The sequence below is a fragment of the Tachysurus fulvidraco genome, chromosome 26 (genome assembly GCF_022655615.1).
Source record: "Tachysurus fulvidraco isolate hzauxx_2018 chromosome 26, HZAU_PFXX_2.0, whole genome shotgun sequence".
Lineage (NCBI taxonomy): Eukaryota > Metazoa > Chordata > Actinopteri > Siluriformes > Bagridae > Tachysurus > Tachysurus fulvidraco.
Window position 1 is genome coordinate 4925107 of NC_062543.1, and position 27869 is coordinate 4952975.

A 27869-nucleotide genomic window follows, 5' to 3' on the forward strand; every position below is an offset into this window, starting at 1 on the left:
ATTGGCATTTCCTAGTGGGTATACGGCGTATACCTGCGTATCACGTACAACACTGCATACAACCAAATAACCTGTTTGTAATCCTAATCATAATCCTTATCATAATCCTTGTCATAATCCTAATCATAATCCTTGATCGATTGAGGAAAACACCTCAATCGATCAGATTGAACACGATCACAATGAAATTCAGATTCAATTGTAAGGTAGATCTGAAACAATCCTATAACCAGCTGAATATATATATATATATATATATATATATATATATATATATATATATATATATATATATATATATATATATATATAATAAAAAAAACACCAACTTTTTTCTTAGCCAGAAATAGTGGAGACACTCATGGAAGGAAACTTTGGAGAGGTTTATATATAATAATAATAATATTATATATATATATATATATATATATATATATATATATATATATAATTTATATTAATAATTATTAATTAATTAGAATTATATATATATAACACTTTTGTTTGTGTTATGGAAATGTTTTATTTGGTCTTACTGTCTCAATGTTTACTCCAACAAAACAAAAGGTGTTATAATATATTATTAAATTAATTTTCATTTCAGATCATATAATACTGTATACATCAGTACATAAATGTAAATGTAGTAAAATCCAAGGTATTGTTTTTGATTCCTGAACAAGAGATTTTATAAAATAAAATAGATTTTAACTTTTGAACATCTATTCCTGATACTTTGCTCTTTGATCTGGTGTTAAAGTAAACTCTAATCCTCTTCATCCATAAAGCAGTATAACTACAGTACATAGGGCTCCTAGAGCTGCATTCACGTGCTAACAGAAGTGCTGTAAATACGAGTTTTCAAGTCGAAATTTCTAATGGGAAACTCTAATAATCTAAAAGCATGTTCGATCCTATGCACGCTGTACGTTTTAACATCGTTAACATTCCACTAGCAAGCTAGTTAACTCATTCATTTGTGACGGTGTTAAAAAAAAAACGAATAAACCTGGCGTTGTCTATGTTTCATGTGAACACGACATACTCGTAATTTTTACTTGGAATTACGATTACACGTGAAGGCAGCACCAGTTCTGTTGTCATTCCCTTGTCATTCAGGCTGCATTTAATCTTACAAACTAACATAATAAATAGGCACCCTACATAAAAGCAAACTAGAATTTGACCCACTATTTAGTGCTCTTTTGGACGTTTCTACAGTCCCTGAGGTCTTCTGGAGTGTTTCTGTAAGTATGAAAAACACTGAACAGAAATAACAAATTAGATTCAATACTTAAGAGCATAGCAACAAAATAAAAGACAAGGTAAACAATGTCAGGTTTTTTTCCAATACAACAATAACAACAATTTAAAATTGTTTTTGTTGTTGTTTTTGTTGTTGTTTTCTTTTCTTCTCATCTATTTTTGGTTATAGATTGAACTTTTTGTGCTGTGTTTAGAGTTGCATCTTTATTATCTCTGTTAGAGGTGTAGGATGCAGTACTGCAGCACACGAGGAGGTGTTCGTGGCTGGGACTTCCGAGATGTTCTCTTCTCAGGCTATGCTCCAGATGGGGGCATGTTCATGCCCGAGACAATTCCTTCAATCTCCCCTGCCACTCTCCGATCCTGGTGCTCTCTGTCTTACCGGCAGCTTGTGTGTGAAGTATGTTCGCTCTTCATCTCTGAGCAGCTCATCCCAAAACATGATTTAGAAGGTACCTCAAAACCTCCTACTGTTACTCCCCTCCTTATCCCAAACGCATCTCTAAAGCTTCTCTAAAGCCTCTTTGTTTCATTCCAGACCTCATATCCGGTGCTCTGTCCCAGTTCTCTGTGCCAGATACGGTGAAGTTGGTGCAATTAAAGGGCTCTCTGTCTGTCTTGGAACTGTTCCATGGAAAGACGCTGGCTTTTAAAGATCTGGCCATGACCTGCACCACACGCTTTCTGGAGTACTTTCTGCGTAAGGACCACAGACGTGCCATCATCCTCGTTGGTAAGCAAAATCTAAAATTCTCTCTGTCTGCCTGTCTGTCTGTCTGTCTGTCTGTCTGTCTGTCTGTCTGTCTGTCTGTCTGTCTGTCTGACTCTTTCTTTGTCAAGCTACAAATACTACTCCTGAGTTACTAATAATCATGACCACTTCTGTTCTCTGGACCTACCCGATCCATCCTGATGCCCATCCTCATCACTTGGAATCCACTCACAACAGTTTTACCCTCAGGTCTCCATCAGTGAACAGTACCAACCAGTGATGAGGAACTTCACCAAAATAGACGTCATGTTATAACTAGAATGAATTTTCTGGTTACACACTTGCACTTTTTGACCGTATAGCACTTTTTGACCGATTATAGAAGGGAATGATTTATAATCACGGTATCCGTGTCAAACAGATGTGGATGGATTCCCTTTTGAGTCTGGTTCCTCTTATGTTTTCTTCCTCATATCGTTTCAGGGAGTTTTTTCTCACCACCATCACCTCTTGCTTGCTATGGATAAATTTATCAATGTAAAACGTATATAACATCGATTTATATATTATTGTAAAGGTGCTTTGTGAATGTTAAAAGCTATACAAATAGAACGGAATTGAAATTAAAATGATAGAAAAACTGAAATATACCTCTTACTAATGGAATGAAACACATCTTTTTCAATACAGGGACATCTGGGGACACCGGAGGCTCAGCCATCAGCAGTGTGTGTGATCTTAGTGCCGTGGACATAATAGTGGTTTTCCCTTGTGGACGAATCACTCAGGTGCAGGAGAGACAGATGACCACTCATATAGAGGACAATGTCCATGTTTTTGCAGGTGAGAAAATTAATTTCTCCCTTATGTCCTGTTTGGGTAAAAATGTTCTCAAATTTGTCCCGGTCAGTGTTTTGGTAGATCTCAGTACTTGGCAAGGTCTCATGTGCAGACATATTCATTAATATCATGCCAAGGGGCAATTTTAATTAAGCAGCCTGTTTACCTACAGGCATGTTTATGGGATCTGGGGAAAAAACTGGAGAATCCTGAGAAGTGCAATGCAAAGATTAGTTCATTTTAACATTAATTTAATTTATGTAAAATTGTAAAATGAACACTTGATTTGTGATCTTTGTATAAATAGAAAACACAAAGGTTATTTCAATCCCTGGCCACATAACCGCCACATGACCTGTCCTCACCTGCCGTCGTGAACATACCCGAGCTTTTTTGTCTATAGTCTCATCCATTATTCTCTCATTTCTTTTATGCACCTCTCTTTGTGCTGCACTTAAAGCGGACGGAAGTTCGGATGAAATCGACGTGCCTTTGAGGAAGCTGTTTGCCGATCGAGACTTGGTGAATCGCTACGGTCTGATGAGCCTGAACTCAGTGAACTGGTCACGCATTCTGGTGCAGCTCTCTCATTTTATATACGCCTACCTGCAACTGAGCGGAGTTCAGTATACAGACGGAGACACACTACCCGCTGTGGAGGTAGTGGTGCCCACAGGAGGGGCAGGAAATATCACAGGTACAGACAGTCCAACTGGCATTAAGCCTCTGGAATTGTTTACTGAATTATAATAACAGTCAAACAAGAGGTGTGTGTGGGAATATGAAGGCTTCCACCGTGATGTCTCTGAAGTCAAATATCATATCAGGAAGCAAATCAAGGCCAGTATGTATTATTAGGTTACCATTATACGGCTACTAACCCTGAAATCAATTAGACAAGATGGAATAAAATATCTTTGAGGAAATTAGAGCATTGCTTATGAGCCACGTATAACAGTGACAGATACGTGTATGTTCCTTCAGAACTAGTGCAGGATTATGTGCAAACACTTGATTTGAACATGATTCGATGCTCTAGTGTTTACAAAGTAACCTGTCACTATACTGAGTCACCAGTAGGCGTTTCTAACACTGGTTGGCATAGTAATAATGTTTAGCAGTGGGTGGTGCGACTAACATTCCAAAAAGTTTTTCCTGCCGCTAATATGTATATAATACTCATACTAATATATTATAATAATCTTATTATACAAGAGAAACAGTGTATGGTCTTTTCTACGCATCACATACACTACCGTCTTCTTACTCATCAATAGTCTCTCTGTATTTGCATAAACTTCAACTTTTCTAAGCTTGGCCAAACCCACATCTATTCAGCAGAGGGTTGCTTTATACTAGCAGCATTTTTTTTCTCATTTCAGACACACTACAGTACATGAATTAGGAAATGTATAGGATAGGTATGATTATACAGTATGTGACTTCGTCATTAAAAGGCAGAGCCTATTTAATAAATGTTTATTTGCTCCAATTTTTTTAAGATAGAAAGAATCAAATGACCATGACAGATGGTTTATGACAGCAAAGGTGCCTATTTTCAGCTAAGAAAAGGGATTTGAGACTCACTAAATCTGGGCTGTTGAAAACTGTTGAAAACTTCGGTGTATGGGTGTTCCTATTAAAAGGGCCACTTATTGTATATAGCCATGTTTTTTTGGAAAGGAATAAAAACCGTCTCATCTGGTAAAGATTTTAAATAAGTCAGGGGATGGTTCTTTATTATATAGGCAGGTGAAACGGTAGTGCTGCTGTTTGTGTTGCGGATGCATTCATTCTTCCTATTCTTAGGTATTCCTGTTTATTTTTCCGCTGGCTTTGTAGCTCTTGGATCAACACGGGCTCAATAGAATCTCAACAATAGCATGTGGGTCATTTAGATGCTGAGGTTTGGTTTGACAAAACCCCTAAATCACTCAATTCAAGCTAGACATAGTGTAATAGTAGGCCCTGTTTGAATCGCATGTAATTGTTGAAATACAGTACATTCAGTTCATTCATGCACTTATCTGAGTGTGTGTGTATGTGTGTGTGTGTTGGAGGGTTGTAGCTGGATGCATCGTGAAGCACATGGGGGTTCCTCTGCACCTCGTGGCCATGGTGAACTCTAACGACATTGTGCACCGTGCAGTTCAGAGTGGAGACTTCTCTATGACCGACAGCGTCAAGCAAACTCTAGCTCCAGCCATCGACATTCAGGTGTTTTACATTTTTCCTTTCAAAAAGCTGGCCTTATCCCGAGAGTGCACGTGTGATCCCGATCTGTTTTTAGGATCCTTATAACATGGAGCGTGTGTTCTGGCTGTTATCTGGGAAGGATGGCGCCTTAGTAAAGAGGATGATGGAACAGTTTCAGGACACTCACACACTCTCTCTACCTGAAACACTCCACAAAAAGGTCTGTGGTGTTATATTGTTTTTTTATGTGCATTTCATAGCAGAAACTCCTTAACATCTTGACATACTTTTCTGGACACAAGCTTCAGGATAACTGATTAATATATCCAAGTTTGCTAATAAGTTAGCTAGATTAACTATTATGTAAAGTCTGGGCTTTACAATTGGCAGAAATTTACATGTTAGTATCATTTCATTCTGTTCATACCTTCCTTCGTTTTTTATTTAGTTGTTTGTTTATCTGTTTGTTTGTTAAATTTTTACAAAAATTGGGAAATTCTATACGAGTACATTATGGGTCTCTGATTTACCCATTTGAATGTAGAAAAAATCCTACAGTACTTGAGCATCTTATAATGCACTGATGTTCCAATGCAGTTTCAAAATAAAATGCTAACATTTTTGATTTTAGGAAAAAGGCTTTCTTGGGTGTTTTATGGTTCATAAATACATATTGTTCTTGTGTCATCACTCATATTGCAAGCCAGATCTCTCCAGATTAAATCACATCAGTAGCCTGGTATGCTAGTCAAGCTCGTTAACATTAAGGCTAGTTATTATATGAGGTAAAACAACAGCCAAATTCACTATATTGGGCTACATATTACATCATGTAAAGCAGTAGACAAGGTTGTTAGCATGTTAGCTGTACTAGCTGTACTATTATATCGTATAAGCCAAATAAAATCAATTATAACTATGGTCAAGCAAGCTAGCTAACATTAGTCTAACTGTTACATTATGTAAAGGTTGCTAGCAAAGGTTGTGTGCTGACATTAGGTTATGTAATGTGATTATAAACAGTTTGATATTAAGTTTGTGATGAAGAAGATTTTTTTATTATGTGTAAGCCAGATGTGCTAGCATTTTAGTTGATGTTAGGCTAAGCTTATATTGTTAAACCAGGTGCTTTTTTTGCTATCAAATAGGCACTAAAAAGTAGAAATGCTTTTCTATTACAGTTGACTTTAATGTTTTTCAAATAGCTGAATATTACATTTCTTAAATAATTATGAATGTGACTACAAAGCTGTGCTTCGAAGTGATGTGACTATGTGACTAAGTGACTATGTATATATATATATTTTTTTAATGTTCTCTGATATATTCTTTCTGTTGATGTAGTTGTGTTCAGTCATGCGTTCAGGTTCTGTGTCTGATGAGGGGATAATAGAGGTCATAAAGAGATGCTGGGAGGAAAATCAGTATTTGGTGTGTCCTCATACAGCTGTGGGAGTCTGGCATCACTTCCACCATCCTGTCCGGCATGGCGAGAATAGGTCTCCCACACACACACACACACATACACATACACACACACAAACACACACACATACACACACACACACACACACACACACACACACACACACACACACAAACACACACACACACTCTCAAACAAACACACACACTTGTACACAAACACACACACACACTTGTACACACACACACACTCTCACACAAACACGCACACACTCTCACACAAACACACACACTCATACACAAACACACGCACACACTCTCACACAAACACACACTCACACACACGCACACACACACACACAAACACACACACTCGTAAACACACACTCTCACACAAACACACACACACACACACTCTCAAACAAACACACACACTCACACACACACACACACACACACACACACACACACACACACACACACACACACACACACACACACACATACCTGTATTTACCTAAATTAATTCCTTATCTGTGGAAACACTTCACACCAAAGTCAAACACAAAGCCTGTACAATCCACAGGTTGTGTTCCAAACTAATCATGCTCTACGCTCTTATCTAGATGCTGCATTGCTACAGCCTCTCCAGCCAAGTTTCTTGAAGCGGTACAGAAAGCAGACCTAACCATCGACCTCCCTGACGTAGTAAAGCAGCTGGAGACAAAGGAGACTCGCTATAAACATCTAGAGCAAAGCGAGAACTGGGAAAGAGCATTAAGAGAGCGCATCGAGGCTATCGGCTCTGCACGACAACAAGGAGCGCTGTTTTATACATTATAACTAGGTTTAGTGTCTGGAAGGTTGTGGGATCAAATCCCAGCGTTTGCTCTTATATACTCAAATAATCTATAGTTGGGCCTGGATTCAGTAAAGATTTCTGTGTATAAAAACCCACTCAAACTTGATTAAAAATGTGAAAATACTAAATAAATTAGTAGATACAGAAGTGCATCTAAGAAAAAGTTAAATGAAATGAAATGAAATAAAATTAAATGGGGAGCATGGAAACCTTTATAATTTCCACATATACATTAGAGCACAGTGGAATTATTTTCTTCGCATATCCCATCTGAGAAGGTTGGTGTTCCAAGCATTATTTTGATTTTATTTTTGATAATTATGGCCTGTAGCTCAAAAACATTGAAAAAGCGTATCTCAAACAAGAATATTTCATTTCCACTTTTTAGGCGAATCTCTTTTTTATGCAGTATAAATACCAGGTCTCTCACGTAGACACTCGGTACACACTACCATGATCATGGGGAAGACTGCTGACTTGATGGCTTCCAGAAGTCACTCACTGCCCCCCCTCCATAAAGATGAGTGTTGTATCAAAGCGTAGTCGATATATATTTTTATGAAACATTCTATTTTCAGATACTAAAATTTTTGACTTTAAATTGTAAATTATAAATTGTATAATAATAAATCTAAAATATATGAAACTTTCAATGTTTGAATTAAATTTGAGGGGGGGGGGTGAACGTTTCCTTGATATTCTAATTTTTATTCATTTCTATTTCAGTTGTCTTTAAAGTTTATATACTAATAGCTTTGCATGTATAAAAAAAACTTGAATTAAAAACAAAAAGTGAAAATTACCTTATCGTTATCTTGGAAGCTTTTATTAATCACAAACGCTGTGTTTTACTGCAACCACGTCACGTCAGGACTCATGATCAACAGTGTTCATGTTGTGAATATGGATTCTTTACATTTCTGTCATTTAACTGAACTCACATTCATTTCTGCATGCTTTTATATTACATTCGCATCGTGTTTTAAACATGATGAGCTTTTCAGTTACAGTATTCTCGTCCCGGACTCTGACATTTATGCATTTGGTCAAATAATTGCACACACTGTTCATGGGATTTATTTGAGTTTTAGTAAATCAATAGCTTTGTGTTGGATTCCTCTTCATGTTCATGTGAATGTTTAAAAAAAAAAATACATGTACCAACTGAATTGAAAAGGTAGTAAAAAGATGGGACTGTTGCAGAAACTCTTTAAATATAATTTTTTTTCAGTAATTGTGTAATTTTTTTTCCAGCTGTATGTTTTGCTTTAATTTTGTTCCTGATTAAATACTTTATATTATACACAATATTCTATGTGGTTTCACTTACTTATTGTTTATTGGCTTTCAGGAAAGCTTGAAATATCTCCTGTGCTATTGTGCGGTGTGTGTGTGTGTGTGTGTGTGTGTGTGTGTGTCAGTGACCTTAACTTTATGGAGCCTGTGCAATACACTTGACCTGTTGGACTCAGATAGGACCAAGTTACTACTGAAATAAAGCCTTAAACTTGCTGATTTTCACATTTTTCTTTCCTTTATGATATTGGTATGTGGCTATGAAGCAAATGGACACACAAAGTCTTGTTAAAGTGTTAAAGCACCAGATAAAGTGACTTTAATTGCTGCAGAAAAGCACAATCAATTACAATCGTTGACATAAAAGACCAATATTCATATCTGATAACGTTCTAGATCGACATCTGACATTACAAACTGTGTACAAAGGTCATCAGATGGTTCGGCTGGTGTTTTGCTTCTCCTACGATGATGTGATCCCTGAACGCACGTCTCACTGGTAAGTCCTGTAGTTTGTCCAGTGAAGAAGCTTCAGAAGCAGGTCTTTGCCACTGGAAGGTAGACTGTGAGCGGACACGTCTCCTTCTCCTTCCAGACACGACGGATCGTTGGTGCAGCTCTCTGTATCACACAGAAAAATATCGTCTCAGATACAGAGTTTCAGTTCAACTGTCATAAAGAAGATCTAACCAGTTTCTGGCATTTTAGCAATATATTTAGCTCTAAGAAGAGTAGCTTGTAACATAAAGATGATCATATACTTCTGAGATGTTTCTGTAACTAAAAACGTTTGTTGAAAATTTCTCAGCAAAAAAATAAAATAAAATCTAAAATTCTAGCCAACTGAAATCTAGCCTTATTAAAATTGTTAGCTAAATTGAATCATATTTTTAAAAAATGTTTTGTATTGTAAAATAAATCTTTAAATATATATTGTAAAAAAAAAAGAAAGAAATAGAAAACATATTGTATGTAAAATTTCAATTTTTTCATATTAAATTTGAGATTTATTACATTTGTAAATAAGATTTTTTTAAACAATTTTTGAAGATTCTTAATCTAAGTAAACATAATTCATTTATCTGAGCCAGCTAACAGCAGTTGACCTGAGTCACAGCAGACTCCTGGTGCAGCGCAGCGTCCTGTCACAGAGCCACAGGGTTTTCCTCCAGTCTCACACGGAGAGGGCAGGTAGTCTTCCTCCAAGCAGCGCATAGCCTCCAGAGTGCCAACCATGCAGCCTATTTCCTCTCCGCAGCAGATATTGGGACCAAAGCATCGACCCTTATCTCCAGGACCGCACCCCATACACTTAGCACAGACAAGATGACATAAACTATGATGAAATAACTATTTGTATGAAACAACCGTTCGAATTTTGTCACATGGTTTATTTAATTTTTTTATTAGCTAGGTTCAGTTGATTTTTTGTTTTGTTTTGTTTGTATAGCACTTTTAGCAAGAGACTTTATTCACTGAGACATTACTTCTACAAAATTATACTGTACTTGGCAAGAAGCCAGAGGTCATAAAAGGAAAAACGGGTTATAAAAGGAAAAACTTTCTGAATATCAGGAAACATTTTGTCAAATACATAAATAAATAAATAAAAATCTGTAAGTTCTTTAACATTTGTGTAACTAACCTTTTTTTTCTAAAGTAAATTTATTTATTCATGATTTATTTATTTATTTATTTGTTTGTTTGTTTATTCTTTACTAATTTCAAGAGAAAGTGAGAATGGCTGCTATAACATAATGATAACAGGAAACAAATTTTCTTTTTAATATCCTACAGTAATTAATGTAACTATGAAAGTATAAAAATGACTTGTCATTCTTTAATGAACTGAAAAAAAGTGGCATCACATGACCTCATCACTGATTATTTCCATGTAACTGCACAACTCATCATGTTTGATTGCTGAATTATTTCATTCTGAAATAAACTTTCTACTTTCTTTTATGGTTTACGTTTAGCAATGAAAATACCTGTCGAGTGGGTAGGTCCTGTACTGCTCTTTTGCCACCGATGGGGCAGTTAGAGATGTAGCAGGCAGTGCATACAGATAGCAGGCACAGCACGCAGAAGACTGAAAGTGGTGCTCCAGACATCTCTGTTAAGACATACAAAACATTGGAAAAGATATTAACAAAGATGCTGAAATAAATCACACATTCTATTTCTTCAATCTGAGATGAAGTCGAACTAATTATATAAACCATGATCGTTAGCTTTAATACAAAAAAAAAACAATAAGAATTTGCATACTTACTTTGTCAAGTTTGACGTTAAGATAAAACACAGCGTGCTTCGGTAGCTTCAGTAGCTGATGTTCTTCTGTAAGCCTTAAGCATTTCCTTTATATAGCTTTAAGGTTCATTTTACAACGTGATATTAACACATCACTGCCTATTACACTCAAATAATCCTAATTGGCCAGATATTAATTGTGTGACCTGATTAGGGCAGAACTCTGGTCACTTAGTGATCCAGTAACAAGGATGTGAGTCATCAGTGCTCAGGCCATGATGGTGCATATGATTACAGAATAAGATATTCAGAAATATTTTTAAATGGCCTTTGCTTTATTGTATAGAATTTAGTAACAAAACACACTGGGTACGTGAGCAGGTCATTTTGTACAAATACTCTCTAAAATAATCTTATTATTATTACTAAACATAATGAGGACTTGTTTAACTAACACAAAAACACAATGGTTAGCCTGAAGCTCATTATAAACTAATAGTATTCCAGATTCTGTTATGAAAGAGCTATATATTAATATTTTAATATTATAATAATTACACAGTAAGTACAATATTCCCAAATTGAAAAAAAAATGGTAAAATCATCTAGATGTCATTTATATATTAGGATATTAATACACACCACAATACATTTTGTATTCTTGTATTCTAAATACATCTTCTACTGTATGTAGCTTATAACATTGCCTTTTCCTCTTTTGTGAACGCTTTGTTAGCTGTGAATAACCACCAACTCGAACAGTGTGAAACTGCGAGTGTGTTCTTAGACACACTTCAACTTTTTACACGAACGTCTGACTAGAATATTTTGAGATCAGCGATAGTCTGTTTTAGCCAAAGTAGGTCAGGATCATTAAGTGTTACCTTTATTCATGTCTCATATCCAGATTAACACAATCCCAAAATACATGATATTAATGACTTAAAGCAGAAGATGAATGCAAATTGGTGAATACATTACCCTTAGGTCAACGATTGTCATACTCCTCCTGTTTTTTAATAATGTATCAATAATTAGGGTGTAATAGTGAATACATCTCATGAATTAATATAATTACAGAGACACTGGTTATTCAAGACTTCATGGAATTTCCACTGTCTTTATTGCAATTTCAAACCCTAGATGTAAATCAAGTGACATCTGTTTTTCCACATACGCCATCAAAATTTTGACTGCGGCACGGTTTGAATAGTTCAGACAGTCTTTAGTTTTCTAAAGAGCAGTGCAAAAAAGATCAGATTGAGAATGACAGGCAGACAGGAAAGCTACTGTAACACATTTACAACTGAAGTGGAAAGGAAAGCATCTTAAACTGTGCATTACATCCAATATGTTGGAGCTACAAAAGCAAAAGAACAGGAATCTGAAGCTACAGTGGACACTTAACAATGATACAGCCAACAATGAGACTTTGTCAGTTGGTTAAATGGCTGTAAGACATGCAAAAAGAAACCCTGATAAAAAAAGATGTACCCAAAACTGTTTGCTATAGACTGATTAAAGCAGGAGAGCATCACAAATGTTTACAGCAAACCATTCAAACTTTTTTCATTTGCTAAAAAGATTATTTTTTTCATCTGCTTGATATCTTATATCTTGTGTAATATCAGAATTGTAAAAAAAAAAAGACTTTTATCATTGCAAGATTTCAAAACTTTCATTATCATCTAGATATATATAAACATTGTTGCTATTTATAATAATAATAATAATAATAATAATAATAATAATAATAATAAACAACTTTTATTTTGTATAGCTCCTTTAAAAGAAGCATCTCAAAGCACTTGACATAAAAAGATGAAATTAAAAGATACACATAACAGTACAGGAACTAAAACTAAACTAAACTAAAACCATACAAAAAAATAAGCCAATAAATAACAAACAAAGTAATCACATAAAAGCTACCTTAAAAAATTATGTTTTAAGGTGGGATTTAAAAACACCCAGGGATTCTGCATTCCTAATCTCTGAGGGCAGGGAATTGCACAATTTGGGAGCCAAAGCAGAAAAATCCCGATCACCCGTAGTTTTTAGCCGTGTTGTTTGGACAGTTAGAAGACCAGCTTCAGAAGAGCATAGAGCATGTGTAGGAATGTAGGGGGTTAACAGCTCAGAAAAAAATCTAGGGGCCAAATTGTTCAAGGCCTTATAAGTGATCATGAGAATTTTAAAATCAATATGAAAACTAACAGGAAGCCAGTGCAATTTTTTCCAGGGTAGGTGTGATGTGCTCCCTTGCACTGGTCTTAGTCAGAATTCTAGCAGCTGAATTTTGTACCAACTGTAATTTATTTGGGGGGACATGGTGACTTAGTGGTTAGCACGTTCGCCTCACACCTCCAGGGTTGGGGGTTCGATTCCCTCTGCCTTGTGTGTGTGGAGTTTGCATGTTCTCCCCGTGCCTCGTGGGTTTCCTCCGGGTACTCCGGTTTCCTCCACAGGGCCAAAGACATGCATGGTAGGTTGATTGGCATCTCTGGAAAAATTGTCCGTAGTATGTGAGTGTGTGAGTGAATGAACGTGTGTGTGCCCTACGATGGGTTGGCACTCCGTCCAGGGTGTATCCTGCCTTGATGCCCGATGACGCCTGAGATATAGGCACAGGCTCCCCGTGACCCGAGAAGTTCGGATAAGCGGTAGAAAATGAGAGCGTAATTTACTTAGGGTTGCTTTAGGAACTCCAGCCAGCAAAGCAATTCAGTAATCAATACGTGAAAAAACAAAAGTGTTGATTAACGTTTCAGCCACACAGACAGTCCACATGGGACGTAATTTGGCAATGTTCCTAAGATGAAAAAAGGATGCTTTGACAGTGTTATGCACATCATAGTCAAATGTTAAACTGGCATCAAATATCACCCCAAAATGTTTTAGTTTAGTTTGGAATTGTAAAGCAGAGCCATCCACACCTAAGGTTATGGACTCTGCTTTACGCAATTGATGAGGTGAACCAATAAGCATCACTTCAGTCTTGTCACTGTTTTGACAAAGAAAATTTTCAGACATCCATTTCATAATCTCAGTAAAACATTGAGAAACACAGACACAGGCATATTGACGTCTGGTTTTGAATGTATATAGAGCTGAGTGTCATCGGCAAAAAAGTGATCTTGAACCTATTTGTTAGGTTTACCTCATGAGTGCCAATAAGTAACTTATTATATTCTATATACTATATAACCTGAATATATTAAACTATTAAACGGTAGTTATGATAACACGAATAGATTATATGTTGGTATATAAATTCTTGTCTGGCTAAGTGAATACTATTTTATGTCATTATTGCTATATATATATATATATATATATATATATATATATATATATATATATATATATATATATATATATATATATATATATATATATATATAAAACCAATTTAACATTGTTGTTATATGTAATGTTCACTTTATATATATATATATATATATATATATATATATATATATATATATATATATAAACTAAATATAATAAGGTTAGTTATTAGCTCCGCCCCTTTTGTCGAAGCCCCGCCTCCACCTGTTCACGGTGAGCAGAAGCAAAGATGGCGGTGTTTCTGTAACGCAGGGCGGCTAATGTGCAACGTCAACACGCAAAGATAATAGATAACGCGCTTCACAGCTTAGGATATTATATCGCTGACGATATACGTGTTTATATTTACGGTGCTTAAAGTGTAGCCGTTTGTAGACGTCGTGTCGATAATGACAGAGCAATAACAACACAGCAGCTAAACCCAGGCAGCTAATGCAGGCAGCTTGGTGTCCTGTAGCCCAGATTTCTGCTCCTCTGGGGTTCTGATATGTCTCTCAGGTAAAATGACAATATTTGTGTTATTTTAGTCTTAATAAAGATAAAATATGCTTGAATTAAAGAGTGTCATTGAGTGTCACTAGGCTGTTGTCTTGATCAGCCCTTAACCTGTGCTTTAAGATTCATAATAAGGGATTTTTTTTGTAAATGTTTCTAAAGATAAACAATTATTTCTAGCCATTAATATATAAATAAAATATAAAATATAAATACTAGTGTCTGTCGTGTAAGTTCACGTTACTATTTTTGGTTTGTTTACTTGTAGCTAAACGGGTGTCATTTGATCTGTCTAATGTGTGCATTTGGTAAACTTTCCTATTAAAATAGTTTTTTTTTTGGCTGATGTAATATAATATATTGCTTCTACGTGCAGTGCATTAGATCCCATTTTATTTAACCTGATTTGTCCCATGAGTCTTGATACTTATTTGTGTGATGATGTAAATATTTTGCATGGTGACTTCTTAGAAATGAGCCTAGAAATTGTGTATTTGTTTCTGAAGATTTGCACCATTTCTTATTTATTTATTTATTTATTGATTGATTGATTGATTGATTGATTGCAGTTGTATTTTTACACATGCGTCCTCTTTTATCCGGCCTACATCACGATTCTCAGACGATGGTTTAATTTTAGATTATATTCTTGCCAATTATTGATGACCAATGTATCATAAGTCTGGTAGTCGAACACGCCGGTCGGGTGAATAACAGACCCCGAATGACAGTTTTGCACAGACGTGCTGTTACTGTAGCTCGTCCTGTTCTATAGAAGTGTGTGTGTGTGTGTCTTGCTGTACGTATTCGTATGTGCTTGCAAAACCTGGAGTAGAGAGAATGGGGACTGAGTGAAATACAATTGCGCAAGTAGCCACAAGGCATATGCTGGCATTCCTAAAATGTGCAGAATAGCAAAGAGACACAACTGCTGAAGACAAAAAAAAACCAGCTTGTCACACTATGTTCTAGAAAAGCGTATGTTTTAGACACCGCGGTCTGTGTGTGTGGTGCCGCACAAGGTGTGTATTCCTGGATTAAGCTCCAGACCCATAACAATCCTGACTAGGGTAAAGTGCTTACTATAGATGGGTGAAAGATAGATTTCTAAACATCTAGACGAAATCATTTCAATATCGTATTTGAACTGTTTTGATAAAACTATTTGATAAAAACATGTAATTCATTTAGACAGGAAAGCATGAATAATTGTTGTTTTTATCATGGTTTATGCTACTAACAGTCTTAACTGATGACTTGTGCTGTCAGTAAATCAGAGCGTTTTAAAGCTTACTGAAAAAAGAATTTGCATAATTTTTAAGATAAATCTGTATGATAAGAAATCTTTTCCTCTTCTCTACAGGTAGTTTAGTCAGGTGTAAATCTTCTCCTTTTGCGTTGCGATGGCGTCCGCTGAAGACGTCCCAGCACTTGACAACTTCTCAGTGAGCTCACTGCTGTCTGGGGAGCTGGAAGATGGGAAAGAGGGTGAGGACGATGAGCTGGGTGACCTGGAAGTGAACCCTTATGATGGATTACCCTTCTCATCGCGTTATTACTCCCTACTGGAGGAACGGCGGACTCTGCCCATCTGGGGAGTGAAGTACAACTTGCTGGAGCTACTGGAGACACACAGCATGGTGGTGCTGAGTGGAGAGGCTGGCATGGGCAAGAGCACACAAGTAAGGAGCTCTGATGAAATCCACTAGGTCTTATTAACTTCAGTAATTGCGCTAGAAACACTCATATGTGCATTAAGCAGTGGCTTTGTGTGTGTGTGTGTGTGTGTGTGTGTGTGTGTGTGTGTGTGTGTGTAGGTCCCTCAGTGGTGTGTGGAGTACGCGCTCTCTCTGCAGTTTACTCAGGGTCTGGTTTGCTGCTGTCAGCCGTACTCAGCAGCAGCATGCAGCTTAGCCATTCATGTAGCTGATGAAATGGACCTGAGTCTGGGCCTTGAAGTTGGTTACAGGGTCCCTCATGATGACGGCTGCACATCAGACACTTTACTACGGTAAGCTAAGACCTCTCTCTCTCTCTCTCTCTCTCTCTCTCTCTCTCTCTCTCTCTCTCTCTCTCTCTCTCTGTCTGTGTGTTTCTCTTCTCTCTCTTTATTTCTCACACACACACACACAGATATGCATACATACACACCATGCACATAACATATTTGGTAAATTATCAGTGTGTAATCAGTAACTAGCCAGCTGCTGTTTATTAAGCTCCATTATTTACTCTACTAAGCTGTTTATGCACATTGTTAAATTCTATTTCTATTCTATTTTTGACACTGCTTTTTTTTTTCTTCTATCTTTTGTCCCTCAGATTTGTCACAGATGCACTGTTGCTGGAGGAGATGATGTCAGACCCCCTGTTGCGGCGCTACGGCGTGCTGGTGGTGGACGAGGTGCAGGAGCGCACAGTAGCCAGCGACGTGCTCCTGGGCCTGCTGCGTGACGTGTGCCGGCAGCGTACAGAGCTTCGCGTGGTGGTGCTTGCTACGCCCCCTGTGGCCGATATCGTCGCAGATTTCTTGGGCGAAGAAGTACCTCATCTCAAAGTTCCTCCTGCGTCGGACCGGACTGCTTCAGAAACGCTATACAGAGATCAAACGGCCGGCAGAGACCCGGCCACGGCCGCATGCCACATGGTGCTGGATCTGCACCGACGAGGAGAGGAAGGAGATATACTAGTTTTCCTGCCCAGTGCACAGGTAATATATAGACCTGTACATTCACCAGTCACCTTTTAAAGAAACTTTTTTTTACTACTTTTACATTTCCAGTGTTGTCGAGCTCGTACCCCTTGTAGCTTGAGAGCATTTTCAGGTCTGTCCTTTGTTCGCTTCATGTGTTCATGTAAGTTAAATGTGAGTAACTGTATATATATATATATATATATATATTCCAGGTTCTCACTTCTAGCAGTACATCAAAATGGATATACAGAAGCTCTCCAAGCTTATTGTGGTTTTCTTTCTAGCTGTAATAATTGCAATTTATAAGTGTGAGCAGGAATCATTGATGCAACAGGCAAAACACCCGTCCACGTGGTCTAAGTTCAGTCGTCTTGGTGCTTGGATCTGAGTACAGTTGCTGTTCCATATGTGTCTAGAGTGAAGTAAAACGCGCCAGTGAAACGAAATGAGAAAACACACAAGATTCCCGTTGTTGGCTGACACGAGTGTAACCCTTCTCCAGCCACAAGTTTCAGCGTATTGTGTGTTCTGATGCTTTTCTGCTCACCACGATTATAAAGAGTGTTTAATTTGAGGTCATATTTCCTGTAAGCTCAAACTACCGCCTTCTACATCCACAGAACTGCCGCTCCCCGAACGTTGTTTACTTTTCACGCCAATTTGTATAAACCTTAAAGTTGTTCTGTGCGAAAATCCCCGGAGATCAGGCCTCTCTCCCAGATAAGTGTGTCATTGTGAGTTAAAAAAAAAAACTCTGCACTTTATCTCTGTTCTGAAATGTAGCTCAGTTATATGTGCTTGGATTACATTTCATACCCTTATGTTCATTGTCTGCTTTGACAAAAAGGCAAAAAAATTTTTTGGGGATTAAATTACTATCCCATAATCCTCTCAGTGCCAAAATCTCTAAGAAACTTAGTGAAGTCGTTTAATGCACGTCACTTTTCTGGTTAGATCCGTGTCGGCTCACGTGATCCGATAACATTTTCTAATCATTTCCTCAGCCAGGTCTTCTTGTTATTACTTATTTATTGCAGTTCGTACATCTATCTCTCCTACAGCCGTACACACTCTTTCTCTTTCCACGGCATTGTATCTGCCGTATGGATCAGGTGACGGACACCGAGATCGCTTACGTGAATTGAAAAGCTTGGTTGAGTTTCTGGGTATTTCTAAAAGATCTGTTTTTATCAGAGCAATATCTGTACAACATGCTCAAGAAATCATTACAGCACCAGTGCATGTGACACACACACACACACACACACACACACACACACACACACACACACACAGTTGTACGACTACTCCTTTTGTCAATATTTTCACAGCACAGCTCATTTCCTCATCCTAGATATTCCAAGAATTACACCGAGTTAGTTGCTGTAAATACAAAGAGCGACTCAATCGGTTTTTATTTATCTGCCTTACATGATGTGGTCTTTATTATTATAATGAACGTGATGGTGGTTTGTTTGTGTGTTTTTCTGTTAGACATCATGCATGTGTTGTAAATATAAGGTATAAATGTATAAGCAAATACTAATGTAGAGTAAACATACAGCCATCAGGACAAAGACATTGACGGATCGTGTGTGTGTGCGTGTCTGTGTGTGAGTGTGTGCGTGTGTGTGCGTGTGTGTGCGTGTGTGTGCGTGTGTGTGCGTGTGTGTGCGTGTGTGTGCGTGTGTGTGCGTGTCTGTGTCTGTGTGCGTGTGTGTGTGCGTGTGTGTGTGCGTGTCTGTGTGTGTGTGTGTGTGCGTGTCTGTGTCTGTGTGTGTGTGTGTGTCTGTGTGTGTGTCTGTGTGTGTGTGTGTCTGTGTGTGTGTGTGTCTGTGTGTGTGTGTGTCTGTGTGTGTGTGTGTCTGTTTGTGTGTGTGTTTGTGTGTCTGTTTGTGTGTGTGTCTGTGTGTGTCTGTGTGTGTGTGTGTCTGTGTCTGTGTGTGTGTGTGTCTGTGTTCCAAAGCCTTGAGATGGAAAATAAGGTGACCAGACTATTAGTTTACAACCTTTTTTTTTTTTTTTTAAAAACAGTCATGTTTTATTTGAGAAACTATTCTGTACAAACCTGCTATACATGAATGACGCATATACTCCTTGACATTAGACACAGCAAGTGGAATCACGCTATCTGCAGACATGATACATTTATTTCTTTATTTATTTTCTACTATCCGCAGGAAATCGATGATTGCGCAACTCTGTTGGAGAAGGAGTGCGTAGCTCTGAGCCCACAGCTGGGCGCGATACGGGTCGTGCCGCTCCACACGGGCCTCGGCGCAGCCGCCCGGCACGTTTACACAGCAGACGGTGATGACAGCCAAGCCGAAACAAAAGAAGAAAAGAAATCCGGGCCGTGGATAAGACGCAGGGTGGTACTTTCAGACTCTCTGGGAGAAGCCTCGTTCTCTTTGCCCAACATTCGTTACGTCATCGATACAGGACTTGAACTGAAAACTGTAAGTTTTTACGAATAGGAACTCAAATGTAAAATATCTGACGGATAAAGGAGATCAAAACCATCGCATTAGTTAACTGTAATGTTTTTCAGAAGAGACATAAGAGTACAGTTTACTAATGGAGCAAAGATGGTATAAATATTGGCACCCTTCCAGAATGTGAGGAAAAAATCAAATAAATGTTTTAAATAATTCACATTTTGAGTGATTTTTCCATTTTTACTAGTGGCACACGAATGAAACTTTTTTATTTTATTTTTTATCTATGGATGGATGAATGAATTTTTCAGTAGTTCTCTTTTCTTTAACAAAAATGTTCTCATTCTATTTATTTGAAATAAAAAAGAACTTCCCCCTTAAAGTATCAATAATAAGTAAAACTATTTTGGTGCTAATTTTATTCCGAACTTGGTCTTTTTGCAAATACAGGTGTACAGTCCACAGATTCGAGCTGACTCCCAGGTTCAGCGGCCGATCAGCAAGCACCAGGCAGACGGTCGCTCTCAGAAAGTGAACAGCTCGCTGCCGGGTGAGGCGCTCTCATTATCTTACCATAGCCAGAATGCTACTAATGATTAACTTCTACACATTATTGCCTTGCCCAGTGCTAGGAGAAGCCTGAAATGCACTAAAATTGCAATAAATTCCAATAAATCTTAACTTGTTGCTGGTCTAACTGAAGTCGCACTGAAGTCAGCATAATTTATTTGCAAAGTAGTGTAATGTACAGGGCAGGAAAGGAAGTTGTGAGAAAGACAGATGTGAAAACCACAGAGCTACAGTAAGTGCTAACAGTTTACTCTCTTGTTTTAGGAGCGTGTTTTCGTCTGTACCCCCAATCCCTGTACGAGGAGGGAATGCCCGAAGCTCGGTGTCCTGGAGTAGCCGAGGCGAACCTCAGCCACCTGGTCCTGTTTCTTAAAAGACTGGATATCGCCGATATGGGCCAGTGCAAGTTCCTGGACCGGCCAGGTCTCATCATTACACTGTTTTTATCTGTCTTGTATCCAGTAGATCTAATAAGTAATAAATCTCTTTACGGGTTTGTACGTGATGGATGTTGTCATAATAGAGAAGGACTTTATATTTTGTATATCTAGTGCGAACTCCACTGTCATTATTTAACAGTTAAATGCATTTCACAGTGTACACACTTTTATGTACTGATTTCTATCAGTCTGATGAGGAAACTGACTTTTGTACAACACTAAGCTGTGGATCGAAGAAGAAAAAAAGAAAAAAAAAATTACTGGCAAATAAATGAGACAGAAGGCTTTGAGAAGGTTGATCACGCTTTTCTGAGGCGCGAATGTTCGACCAATCCCACTCTCTCTTGCAGTTATTTTATTTATTATTATTTTGTTCTTACCCATACTATTTGAACACCAGTGTCCATGAACATGCCATTTCATTCTTGTCACCTTTTCACTCAGCTTTTTTACTGGGTCCTGGGACCCCTAGAGATCTGTTACTTCGATTACCATCATTCTATTTTGTTTTGCTAATAAACAGGACAGCTAGACGATAAATAGTACTTATGATCTGTGTATCTGCAGCTCCAGAGGCTCTGATGCAGGCTCTTGAGGACTTGGATTACCTTGCTGCTCTGGATGATGACGGGAACCTATCAGAAGTGGGCATCATCATGTCTGAGCTCCCTTTGGAACCACCGCTGGCCAGAGCCCTTATCGCAGCCTGCGAGTTTGACTGCGTTAGTGAAATTCTGACCATCGCTGCAATGCTAACCGGTGAGGAACACGTCTACCCTAATACATGTATGCATATTCTGCATGTGCCCAAAGAGTATATACACAAAATTAGACGCATGATCATCATTTAGAGCTTGCTTTTGATCTCCTCCAGACTTTGTTGCATTGGATACCACAGAAGAAACAAAGTCTGAAAAGAAAATAAACATTTTTAAGGTTTTTTTCTTTTCTTTTCTTCACAGCTCCTTCATGCTTTGCGATTCCTCCACCCAATAAAGAAGAAGCAGCATTAACTCATCGACGCCCCCTTTTGCACCCAGACGGAGACCATCTGACCCTCATTAACATCTACAATGCCTACGTACAGCGTGAGTCATGGCAAAACATCAGCAGGTCTTCAGTAAATGCTAAATTTTATATCTAGGATCAATTTCTACGTAGAGAGGCCAGTCAAAGTCCAGTCAACCTGATTTATTACCAGCTAAACCCATACATTTCTGTCCACGATAATAAGACTTGAGAAATTTAACTTTACAAAGGAAGTTGGAGTTTGGCATTTTGGTTGGAGGAGAGCCTGAGCTCCTGAAGAACTAGCAACAAGCTAGCAGGCTGACGGTAATTTACATTAATGGCATTTGGCAGATGCCTTCATCCAGAGCAGCTTATATATTTTCTTATATTATACAACTGAGCAATTGAGGGTAAAGGCCTTGCTCAGGGGCCCAGCAGTTGCAGCTTGGAGGACCTTGGATGGACCTTCAGGAAAGTGTAGTTTAGAGTTATAAATTTAAACAGCTCGTTATTTTTTGTCTCGTCTAATAGACAACGAGGACGAAGCCTGGTGCAACACTAACTTCCTGAACGCCTCTGCATTGCGATTGGCTGTGGCTATAAGGGCGGAGCTACTCGAGGTGATGCAGCGAATCGAATTGCCAGTTTCGCCACCCGCCTTCGGCTGCCAAGACAACACTACCAATATAAAGCGTGCGCTCATCTCTGGGTTCTTCCTTAAGGTAGCATGAATAAAACTTTTTTTTTTCTTTCTAAGAACACTGAAGTGCTATTATATCTATTAGCAACAAAGCTTTTACTACATTCCCTTCGTTCTTCATCAGGTTGCTCACGATGTAGACGGGGCAGGGAACTATTTACTGCTGACTCACCGGCATGTGGCTCACCTGCACCCTTTCTCTTCATACCTGAGCCGCCGGCCACGTCCCAATCCTCCCAGCTGGGTCCTCTATCACGACTTCACGATCTCACACGACAACTGCATCCGCATCGTCTCTGAAGTTCATCCACACATGTGAGTCTGCTCATAACCTGCTTTGTCAGTGCCTCTTTTCTTAATGCACAGGTTTTCATCCCTGGTCCTGGAGAACCCTGCACAGTTTAGTGTTTTCCTTCCACTAACTGTAACTATAACTGTTCTCCCTACAGGTTGGTGGAATTAGCCCCACAGTACTATTTGGAGAATCTTCCTCCCAGCGAAGGCAGGGACTTATTAATGGAGATCAGACAGTGTGTTTTTCCGCCAGAAGAACAAGAGAACGAAGACGGAGAAGACGAAGCACATGGACAGCAATCAGGAGAACATCGAGACCAGTACAGTACAGAGATGTGTGTGCTTCAGTGAGGCACTTCCTGAGTTTCCCATTATCTTATAGAAATGAACAGTTTCACAAAACAGAATCTGGACAAATTCAGTTTCACTTAGTCTTTGCTATAACATGCTCGCTTTAGTACCGACAAGCTCATATGATGCTGTTAGGATCCTGGTTACGCAGGAAAAACAACAGAATATAGACAGACATTTAAATACTGGAAAAACGTTATGAGCAATAACGAGCATGATGTCCAGACTTAAGCTCGTCATACAATTAGAACTTGTAATATTTAGCATTTTTCTAACTTCAGACACATCATTTACTGAGATATTTTAATCCAGGCTGCATGTTTTGGGCTCGGTTGTCTGTCGTGAATAGAAGAAACTCAAGTCCTTCCCTTGCCCTCTTTTCATGGATGTATATAGAGTTTTAAGTAGAATAATAATTCAGGGTTTCACGAGCCTCGAGAACAGACTTGAACTTGATCTCTGGATTTTTCTCAGGGTTGTTTTCACAAACCCTTATTTTGCTTGTACGACGTATTTTCTACTATGTAGTCTTTGTTTTTTGTTTTTCTGAACAAACGTTTGGCTACTTCTATTAATTTAAAAAGATCGTGTGTGTAAATTACTGATGTAAATACTTTTTTTTTCCTCCTCTCATAACACTAATATAGCACAGCAGAAACCTGTATTTTGTCTTTGCAATCAAAGTTTAAGGAAATTTTAGTTAGACTCAGCATCACATGTCTGAATAATTAGCCTATAGGCTTGAATAAACAAAGCTGTTTTTTCCCCCCTCTCTTTATACCATCTTGTTTACAAATCTGCTCCTGAACTGAGATGTAGGACTTTTTTGGGCTCTGTAATAAAATTTCTGCTTTTTCATACCCAAAGTGGATGTGACTGGCAAAGAAATTTCATGCGATCATTACATTTTTGCATCAATTTGGCAATTTAATGAAATTTCAAAATTTTTATATAAAGGAAAAAAAAAAGAAAAGAAAAAAAAGGTTTTCATGCCAGAGCAGTAATTTATCAAAATCATTGCAGCACTTAGGATTTATTACGTCTTGCAACATAGTTGGCCTTTATTTTAAAGGTGTTTGTATTACAATGCAGCTTGTGCATGCAGTGAAGCACTGAGTCCAACAACAGGACGGCAGTGAGATCAGCCCAGGGTGGGGAGGGGGTTGGTGGTGGGGAACAGGACGGTCAGAGGGAGCCAAAATTATAGGAAGCTGATTTGTCTTTTACACTATTCTAAATGCAAAAGAACAAGGTAGCCTAAGAACTGAGGCCAATTATAAGGTTGGGGTAAGACATTTGTCTTCCAGAACATTAGGTGGCAGTGTAGTTGTGTAGCAATACAATCATCACAGCAAGGGCAACTTTAGAAATATGTTCATGGTTACCTCCATATTATAGGTAATGTCAGTTTTGTTTGCCGTTTTAGTCTAATAAGTGTAAGTAACTCAAGCTTGTGTGAGAGACAAATATTGTTAGTGTGATTTGAGGGGAAGATGGAGGGAGGAAAGGACGAAGGGAGGGAAGGGCTGATTTCGAGGCTTTGTCCTCATTTCGTCTTGGGCTCCAAGGGTTGTCCAATATATTTCCCACGCAACTTCATTCCTTTAAAATAAAAATACAAATAAATTGATTAACTCAAGGTGCATTTGAATGATTTCTTTCTCTTCAGGAAACAACACGAGGTGTGCTGAAAATGGAATGAATTTGTGCAGAACCGTTATCATTTCAGTCATGTTATATTACAAGTTTAAAACCCACTGTCCAATCACAGTCGTAGCGTTTGTATGAGGTGCAAGAATCAAAGTGAAAGACTATAAATTAAAAAAAATTGAAACACCCTAGAATTTCAGATTATAGTATTTTATCAAACTTTTTAATTTTGCCTTCAGAGGTACATCAGGGGCCAAAAAAAACAAAACAAAACACCTCATCACAGATATAGCTCTGATTTTTACACTTTTATTTGCATTAACAGTCCTTCTGTGTTGTAAGATCATGCAACACAAGCTGGTTCACCGCATTCAACAAAGCAGACCCTACACAAATCTGAATCCTTACCAAGTGCTCTCTCGAGCTTGCCCATAATCTGGTTGTTTGGGATCGCTTTGCCACATTCATAGTCAGCGATGACCTGAGGCTTCTCATTAATTTTCTGAAAAAGAAGAGCAGAAAAAGAAAAGTCTCATGATTTATTCTGATATTACAGAATAACAAAATCACTTTAGGGTTTAGGGTCCAGGAATTCTTTAGTTATACCATAGCATACAGTAAAGAGTAGATTGTTTAAAGCTACTATAACACAGGAAATAACATTTTCTTGGATGTTTCACAATAGAAAAAGTAACTAAACATAAACTGTACAATGTGTTTTACTTTAAGAAATAAAATACTGTTACTGTCTGCAATTTTCGGGTGCAAGAGAGAAATAAAGTGCTTCAGGACATGCTGTTATTGGAAAAATAAATAACTTTGAACAAGTAACAAGAACTGACATGAAGTACAGAACAAGTTGTATCTTCACCAACTAACATAAAGAGGATATATGTAATGGTTACATACAGTAGCCAGGTCTTTCTGAGTCATTCCCTTTTCTTGACGGCCTTGCTGGATGACTTTGCCCACCTCCAGCGTCACTCTTTCGTGGTGCAGTTCTTCTGTTTCACGGTCCAGTTTAGCAGTGTTCTTGGTCACCAAGTGCTGTTTATTCTGTCCTGCTGCCCCTGAGGTGTTTAAAAAAACAAACACAGCCTTAATGAGCCCTAAATTATAACAATACAGTTTACAAAATAAAATAAAATTTATGATAACGATTAAGCCTTTTGTTCAAAATGAACCATTTTCAGCCTAAACCATTTCAAACAAGGTTCATGTGTGAAAACTAGTACAAGATTTTTTAGAATCTGGATCAACAAATCTAAGTAAAAGCTTTCAACATGTATAACTAACATTTTTAATAGACACACTTACATTTCTTGGTGGTCTCCACTTCTTCTCCACGTCTTTGGGCAGCGTTGATAGCCTGAACGTGTAAAACTGCATTACTAATAGCTCAGAAAGGTAACCAAGATATTTACATAATAGTCTGATAAACAAGATAAGTATGTAGAGGAGTTAAATGACACCAAAGCTGAAATGCTGCAATCTACAGTGCCGAAGGAAGAGGCAGCAGAAGAAAAGGGTGGCCATTTTAGCCAACTTTAAAGCTCTGTTTCTGGGTTAAACGACCCCTTCATTGCTGCTATGGTGCTCATTATGTTTCAGTCATCCTACTTGGCTCAGAAACGAAACATATGTTCTTAAATTAAAATAAATAAATAAATAAATAAATAAATTAAAAAATATATAGAATTTATACATTTAGGTGTGTGTGTAAATAAATAAATAAATAAATAAAAAAACAATTTTTATTATTATTTATACAGACAACACTTTTTTGAACTGTTTATGACTCGGACATTTAAAAAAAGTGTTTATTCAGAATATTCTGAATTTTATTATACTGGATCAAATCACGAGTTTACACAGAACTGGACTAAAAAAGTAAAATTGGATTGTTTCTATCCGTTTTAATATTAAACCGACTGTAAATAAAGACTTCAGTATTATTTTTTTTTACACTGAATTCACATCCTTCACTTTCACCACCAAGTAACTGAGCAGACGTTAAAATATACATTTAACACCTTATTGTTGAAAAATTCTTCTTAACATTCGGTACATTTTAGAAAACTCTCCCGTCGACTGAAAACGTCTTTCTACAACCGAAACAAAGCGTTTTTACTTCACAAAAATCCGCCACGGTTCACTAGAAAACAACAACAGCAGCAGCATCAGGCAGCACCAGACCCGTTCTCACACACATACACAACTGAATCAGGACTCGTTCACATTACCATGAATTCGGTCTCACCGAACCGCATCGAAGCACGAGACACGCCACGAGCGCATGCTCAAGTCGGCCTGACTCTCTAACTCCATCGCGCTAAGCTACTTGACTAAATATGGCTCCACTCCGCTAACCTGTTTGGATTTGGCCTGTGCTGAAGACGGGCCCTTCTTCCTCAATACAGTCACCGTGTCCCAGTCGCTCTCCGCCATAGTTTCCGGATAGTGGTTTCCAATAAAAGACTATTTATGATTATATAAAAGCTATTAGGTTCTCGGTAACTAGCCAATTTCTCGTTGTGTTTGGGAGTGAAGCAGAAAGGTTGTAGCTTCTTGTCTGTTGGTATAAAAAATGAGCCAGCAGCGCCACCTTGCCTTTACTCTACATCATTGCAATCCTGATCAGTTCAAAATCGATTTATTCATTCATTTTTAGTCATCACCATCCAAACACACAGACACAGACACAGACACAGACACAGACACAGACACAGACACACACACACACACACACACACACAGAGACACACACACACACACACACACACACACACACAATAATCTGTACATGCACTAGCATGGTAGTAGGAAGGTTAGTTAATCTAGCATGTGGTGTAGGGAAAACCCCCACACAGAAACGATTTTTCGAAGCTTTTAAAGTTTCTGTCTGGTTCATATCTGTGACTGATCACCCAAAATGGCCAGCTGGTATAAATATTTATATATGCTAATAAGTCTAAATCACCCCTGTCTTTCACTTTAGCTTATATTCTTTTTAGGCCAGACTGT

The 27869-nt window shown here is 38.0% G+C and overlaps 4 protein-coding genes across 5 annotated transcripts; 2 read left to right on the forward strand and 2 right to left on the reverse strand.

Moving 5' to 3' along the window:
• Positions 1–978: 978 nt before the first annotated feature.
• On the forward strand, positions 979–8611 carry thnsl2 (threonine synthase-like 2). The gene is made up of 9 exons (XM_027132904.2): positions 979–1247; positions 1489–1718; positions 1805–1999; positions 2669–2821; positions 3279–3515; positions 4887–5035; positions 5109–5234; positions 6359–6513; positions 7066–8611. Exons 2-9 carry the CDS (start codon positions 1496–1498, stop codon positions 7280–7282), a joined length of 1455 nt encoding a protein of 484 aa, XP_026988705.1. The 5' UTR covers positions 979–1247; positions 1489–1495; the 3' UTR covers positions 7283–8611.
• Positions 8612–8887: 276 nt separating this feature from the next.
• Positions 8888–10974, reverse strand: oxt (oxytocin). Its single transcript, XM_027132877.2, has 4 exons — positions 10873–10974; positions 10589–10713; positions 9704–9908; positions 8888–9218 (listed from the first exon to the last, which is right to left on the reverse strand). Exons 2-4 carry the CDS (start codon positions 10709–10711, stop codon positions 9091–9093), a joined length of 456 nt encoding a protein of 151 aa, XP_026988678.1. The 5' UTR covers positions 10712–10713; positions 10873–10974; the 3' UTR covers positions 8888–9090.
• Positions 10975–14398: 3424 nt separating this feature from the next.
• Positions 14399–24071, forward strand: dqx1 (DEAQ box RNA-dependent ATPase 1). The gene is made up of 12 exons (XM_027132916.2): positions 14399–14699; positions 16060–16378; positions 16514–16707; positions 17019–17406; positions 19572–19850; positions 20280–20379; positions 20664–20822; positions 21407–21598; positions 21802–21927; positions 22382–22572; positions 22675–22865; positions 23000–24071. The coding sequence occupies exons 2-12, from the start codon at positions 16100–16102 to the stop codon at positions 23193–23195; spliced, it is 2295 nt and encodes a 764-aa protein (XP_026988717.1). The 5' UTR covers positions 14399–14699; positions 16060–16099; the 3' UTR covers positions 23196–24071.
• A 25-nt stretch (positions 24072–24096) lies between these two features.
• Positions 24097–27443, reverse strand: LOC113634164 (endothelial differentiation-related factor 1 homolog). 2 transcript variants are annotated; one of them, XM_027132917.2, is made up of 5 exons: positions 27216–27443; positions 26163–26214; positions 25755–25915; positions 25254–25347; positions 24097–24797 (listed from the first exon to the last, which is right to left on the reverse strand). In XM_027132917.2, exons 1-5 carry the CDS (start codon positions 27291–27293, stop codon positions 24742–24744), a joined length of 441 nt encoding a protein of 146 aa, XP_026988718.1. In that variant the 5' UTR covers positions 27294–27443; the 3' UTR covers positions 24097–24741. The 2 variants fall into 2 exon arrangements, with proteins under 2 accessions (XP_026988718.1, XP_026988719.1); XM_027132918.2 differs by lacking the exon at positions 27216–27443 and adding an exon at positions 27089–27194.
• Positions 27444–27869: the final 426 nt, after the last annotated feature.